General features: G+C 44.0%; 1 protein-coding gene across 3 annotated transcripts in view; it reads right to left on the bottom strand.

Moving 5' to 3' along the window:
• PDE7B (phosphodiesterase 7B) overlaps nucleotides 1–6000 on the bottom strand; it is a 307284-nt gene that overhangs the window by 140436 nt on the left and 160848 nt on the right. The window contains exon 1 of one of the 3 annotated variants that reach the window (XM_032844825.1): nucleotides 380–911. The exons of the other annotated variants lie outside the window; for them this stretch is intronic. Within the exon in view, the coding sequence (XP_032700716.1) occupies nucleotides 380–617 (238 nt within the window). The 5' untranslated portion in view covers nucleotides 618–911. Of the gene's footprint in view, nucleotides 1–379; nucleotides 912–6000 lie in introns of those variants that run through there. 3 annotated transcript variants of the gene reach the window in all.

Raw genomic sequence — 6000 nt, 5'->3', positions numbered from 1 at the left:
TGAAATTAGATTACTTGCAGGCGTCGCGCGTCGGTCGGGTGGGGGTGGTGTGGGGGTGGGGGGGGGGGGGGGGGGGGGTAACTGAAGTTCAGGAAATTTCACTTGTTTAAGCCACAGGGCAATCAAGTGTGAGCTGAGCCCAGAGCCCAGGTTACTCGATTCCCAGTCTATTAAATGCTCCTCCTACCACATCCTTCTTAATTTTAAGATGCATTTCTACAATAAAGCAAACATTCATTAATCACAGCCTCGAACCCCCGCGCTGCAGTTTGTCGTCTTTCCTTCTCCCGGTTTTCTGGCCTGGGCTCTGCAAGGAAGGGAGCGACAAGTCACCACCAGCCTTGGCCCCCATCCCTTTCGCACCTCATAGTCCATTTACCTGCAAAGCTGTGGAGAGCATCTTCGTTCTCCAGAACGCCTCTCTGTTTGGTCGCCTGCAGCTCACTTTTGGATTTCCACACCAGCTTTACCATCCTGATCATCTCGGGCAAGTCCCAGGGCAGCGGCCCCTGCTGGCACCCCGGCCGGCCGCCCGCGGAGGAGGGCAGCACACCTTCTGGGGCCGTCCACCTCCTGCCTAGCTCTGCCGAGTGCAAGTAGCGCTCGAGGACGGGCATTCTGCCCCGGGCCCCCGCCGAGGAGCTGGGGCTGCTGCTGCCCGGGCCGCCGCGGCCGCCGCTGCTACCGGAGGGGACAGTCTTCCCGGGCAGGGGAAGGCGAAGCCCCGGGAAATCTCCGGCTCCGGAAAGGCAAGCCTCCTCCAGCCTGGCACAGCCTCCCTGTCGCTCCGTCCCTCTCAAACGCTGCCGGCGCGGCCACTCGCTGGGCCAGGTTTCTCGCGGGTGAGAAGTGTTCCGGGGCGCCTGCCGTGGAGATGGAGCGCTCTCCCCTCCCTGCTCTCTCGGGCACCGGCTGCGCGGCGCTTAATTAATCCCAGGCTGCAGCTGGGACGGCGGCGGGGGGGACAGCCATCGAGGCTTTAGTGTTCGCCTCTCCTGCCCGGATTCGTGTGTTCTCCATTCCCCTTCGGTGCTTGTCAAAGTTTGTCCAGTGGCTTGTTCAGCCGCTAAGGTCTCCCGGCAAAGAAGCGGGGCTCCCCTTTGCCAGCCTCTCACGGGGGTCGTCCAGAGGCCCTTATCTGAAGGTGTCAGGTGAGGAGTCACCCCGGTGGTGCAGGAAGCCTAGAAGCTCCCTTCCTCCCCACCTCCCGGTTCCGGGCCCCGCGAGTACCAAGGAGCTCTCGGAAAACGGGCCGCTGAGCACCAGCAGAACCAATTTGCAGCTGCTGCTCTGGGGAAGGTCTGGCCGGGGGCCACCTTGCCTGTCCGCTAGGTCTGCCTTGGGATGGGGTTATGCAGAAGGCTCCGCGACGGAGCCTCAGCACCACGGTTCACACACTCCCTCCTGCACCCCCTCCCCCTCTGCTGTCATTTGGTTCTCAGCAAACCTAACTGGGTTTTGGCCCATTAGTCAAATCCCTTTGTAACCTCGGCTGCCCTTCAGCTGGAAGGGAAATAACATTGAATCACATTCCAAAGCTAACTCCGAGAGAAGTGAATTAGGGAAGCACCAAGATCCTCCTGCGAACATGCAGTGAGGTCCTATAGTCGGGACACATAATTTGGGATGGTCAGAAACCCATTTCAAAGGAAAACAATGATAATTTTAAAGGCTATTCACGGGGGCGGGGTGGTGGTGGTGGTGGTGCATACATGGCACTGAAAAGAAAGAGTGTTGCCGATTGGCTTTCCAGACCCAGAGCGCTCTGGGCTTCATATTTGGGCCACTAACTGCTGTGCCCCCGCCTGTGCGCAGTTCACTTGAGGACAATCACGCGCCACGCTGTTTGGTCCCAGGGCTTCGAGGTGGAGACACCAACCCTGAAAGTCAGAACCCATTCAACAAAAGGGGGGTACCCCCTGTAGCTTGTGTGAAAAGCCCCAGACATAAATGAAAGTGGGGTGGTATTGTGTTTGGCACTTTTGTCAGCAAATTGGGTTTGTAGGAACAATTTGAACTCGAACATTCATGTAGCTCCTGTTTTCTTGGAGGCCATTGCAACAAGCCCAACTTTTTCTCCTTTTCTCATCTCAGCACTGCAAGTGCTTTATTTTATTTAGCATTTTGTTTTGCTGAGGTGCATCTGTTGTTCCTGCTCTACATTCCTTGCGGGCAGGTTTATCATACAACCATTTGATGTTGCTTTAGGGGAGAGGAGACTTGGGGTGTGGGGGAGGAAAAAAAACATTGTAGGGTGTGTTTTATTTTCATCACCCTCATCTCCGTTTTTTACAAGTTGAAACCAGTGGAGGCTACAGTTATTTAGTTGTTATCCTTCGCCCTCTAAGCCTATGGCTAATAAGTTTAGTTTTTCACCCTGAGTTAAATGGCTTTTCTCTTTTTCTGGATGAAAAAAAAATGGTAAGCCTACTCTCTTTCCTAATAGGTGAAGAAACGTCACCATCCATTGAGGGTATAAAGCCACAATAAAAGACATTGAAGACACTACTGTTTGTGAATTTCGTTATTGAAATATTGATCAGACAGCTGTTCTTGTAACTACCATAGTCACTCAACCCAATTAGGGAATAATCAGTAATCCACTTAGGAGAAAGATGTGCCTTTTTTTTTTTTTTTAAATAACTTCCCTCGTTGTTAAAGAATGAAGGGATTTAAGCATCAGTGTGACACTTTCACCACCTCTGACTGCCCTTCCAGTTCTTATCTGACACTTCTATCAGACAGGGGCATTAAGGCTTTCTAGATTTGAAATGATTTTATTTAATAAGCACATGTAGGCTGTTGCACTCTATTAGCATATTTCCTGAATAATGTCTTAAACTCATTCCTCAGTCACAAACTTCCTTGACATAACAACTAAAGAGTTTCCTAAGTGTTCAACTATTTTTATTTTTGTTCAGTTATTTTGCAATAGTACTTAGCATCAGGATATCCTGACCCTTGGAACAAAGGGGTTAAGAACAAAGAAAACAAATATATGATATAATATGTCACACACACTAATGTATTAAGAATACAACTCTCCATGGAACATTTCTTTAAGAATGGCAGTTTAAGAAATCCAAGCATATAAATTTCCATTGTATTCTCTGTGTTGTTGTGCATATTTCCTTGTAAAAATTTATCTTAGAGAAGTTACAAAATGTGGGATCACTGAACGTGAATACCTACTAGTGGGGATGAGTTAAGGCTAAGCAAACACCATCTCAAATCTTCATTCCCAAGAAGGAATCTACTTTGAAGGTTTAAAAATTGAAAAGGTTGCAGAATTCTTAAAAAAAAAATTCTCCCCAATATGGGATTATCTTCATCCCAGGGTAGAAGTGCAAAAATACCACAAGAAAGGTCATTCTCATGGTATTTCTGTCTCACATAGAAACAGGAAGTACAGGAAATCTTGCGGGAAAGCTTGGCTCGGGAGATTTTTGGCTCAGAAGCAGGCTCAAGAGATTAGGATAAACTGACAAGATGCTAGTACTCAGACTAAAATTATTATGCCACACACATTCTCTAACAGGTGGTTTTGTTACATTTCATAGGTAGTATAGGCTGTGCTCTTTTTTGTCCTTCAGATAGTTACTTTGGAAGAGCAAGCCTATAAGCCTATGATTTTAACCTTCCTTAGTGAATATCATTCACCTTGAGACAGTACCTGTAGCCAGAAGTTTAGATCACTGGGGATGGGGAAAAGGGACTGGTGAGAAGGCTCTGTACCCAGCAGAGACATGGAGCAAAGAGGTCTCATCTATGTGACTTGCAAGGATTCTTACAAATCTTAATATCTGTAATTAATGTGCTGTAGATAAGACATTTTAAACTTTCAAAATAACCCCATTTTTAAATTTCAGGCATTGTGAGCCAACCTAACTTTCCAGTAAAAGGAAAATAGGGTAGTTCTTTTCTTGTGTAAAAGAAATGTAATGAGAACTAACCAAGTCAAAGACAGCCTGTTCCAATGGATACCTAATTCTACCAAAAATACTTTGCTACGTGTTTGCAGCTATAAAGGAAAGAATTTGTAACCACAATACTAAAGTTTATGGCCAAGAACAAAGGTTCAAAGACATAATGATTTAGAACCTGGATTATTTTGAAGAATTTCTAGTGTTCTGGGGGCTATGTAAAAATCTTGTAGACTTGTGGGTGTTCTAGTCATTTAGCAGGTAAGTATTATATGTAATTTTAAAAAGAAATATTAACAATATTAAATATTTCTAAGGATTTTAAGGAATATATTTTTTAAAGATTCATTTATTGGAGAGATAGAGAGAGAACAAGTGCATACAAGTGGCTGGAAGGGCAGAGGGAGAGACTCTTCAAGTAGACACCCTGCCATGACCTGAGCGGAAACCAAGAGTTAGAGCTTAACCAAGTGAGCCATCCAGGTGCCCCAAGAAATGCGTTTTTAAAATGGAAACTTGGAAGTATATATTCACTTTGTTTTTTATAATTCTGAATTTATTAACAGAGTCTCACAAGACCTTCATCTTAATGGAAATCTTCCCACTTAGATATTTTGACAATACTTTCTACACTTATTAAACCCCATTCTGCCTCTATCTTTAAAAAAAAATTACAAACTATTAAAGGAGTTTATTAATTTTGTCCTGGCCTTTCCTCTCCATCAGTTAAATAAGGATGTGTAATCACCCACACAGACACACACACACACACACGCACGAATTCAAATGCAATTCAACAAAAACACACAAATGTAATTCAAATGAAACTCAAAATGAGCGAGGAAGGAAAACCAGGTCTCCCAACTTTGTTTAACGTAGTCTAAATAGAAGAAGCTCAAACAACTTACAGTGTCCTTCAAAAGAAATAGAAATGTAATAACTCTGGCTTTCACTAATCTCAAGGAATGATGCCAGCAAATAAGGAAAGAGACTTGGTCTGCAGACCGACCACATAAGGCTGCACACATCTCCACTATGGAAAAGGGAGGAAATGGAAAGGGAGGAAAGTGGATGTGGCAAAATGAGGAAAGATGAAGTAGGAAAAATAGATTCATACATAGTTTGATTTCACAACAGGTGTTTTAACTACAAACAAGTCTTCTCTTATTCCCTTTGCAGATATATATTAATAATGAGAGCAAGAGCAGAAGGGAGAACTCCTTGTGTAACCCATTCAGGCACCAGGACCTGCCTGTCCTCCCCAACCTAGGTTCTGGTTTTCACTATGAGTTATCCGTTCTTCTATTTATTTGCTTTACACATTTAAAGAGAGACACTGGGGTTTTAGCTGCCATGAGATCACTATCTTGGCTCTCAGATATCTTAACTAATGCTAAGTTTACTGTCTCTTGACAGTTAACCCATGACAAACGAGTCCAATAACACAGAGATTGAGAACAAAATGGTAGGAAGACTTGATTTTCTCCACTTTACACCTCCTCCCCCCTGTTGAAAACCCATACATAAAAAAAGACACTGTTTTGTTGTAAAACAACAACAAAAACAACAACAACAACAACAACAACTCCTCAAAACAAACAACTCCCTCATCCCCTGCTATTCTCTCCATTACTGAACATCTGAGCTTTGCTGTGTGACAATGGTATCCTCTAGCGGAAACCTTTCTAGGATTTCGGAACTTATTTCCAATTGGGGAAGATTGTAAGTGGAGTCCACTTCTCATAATTTCATATTGTAGTATGTCAACTTCTGAATAAACAGCTACAGCAACGAAATCTCCAAAGCAGCCCTCTAAGACTTAGGGTTATAAAAATTATGTTTCAATCTCAACTCAGCCCTGAGCTTTGTCTCAAACTTGGGACTTCTCCATAAAAGGGTATGATGTCAATAACCACCTTACTCATCACACTGGGATCTTATAAAAATAAACTAAGATTAACCTGTGAGTTAATTTAAGACCACAATGCACTTAATTTTTTAATTGATCATTTTTAAGCTATAAGAAATTATAATTGACAATTTACCTAAACTCAGATTGTGGCTATGTTTTCCTGGG

This window comes from Lontra canadensis, unplaced genomic scaffold (assembly GCF_010015895.1).
Source record: "Lontra canadensis isolate GAN:19392208 unplaced genomic scaffold, GSC_riverotter_1.0 scaffold156, whole genome shotgun sequence".
Lineage (NCBI taxonomy): Eukaryota > Metazoa > Chordata > Mammalia > Carnivora > Mustelidae > Lontra > Lontra canadensis.
Note: the sequence above shows the minus strand (reverse complement) of the source record. Positions and strands in the feature narration are given on the sequence as shown.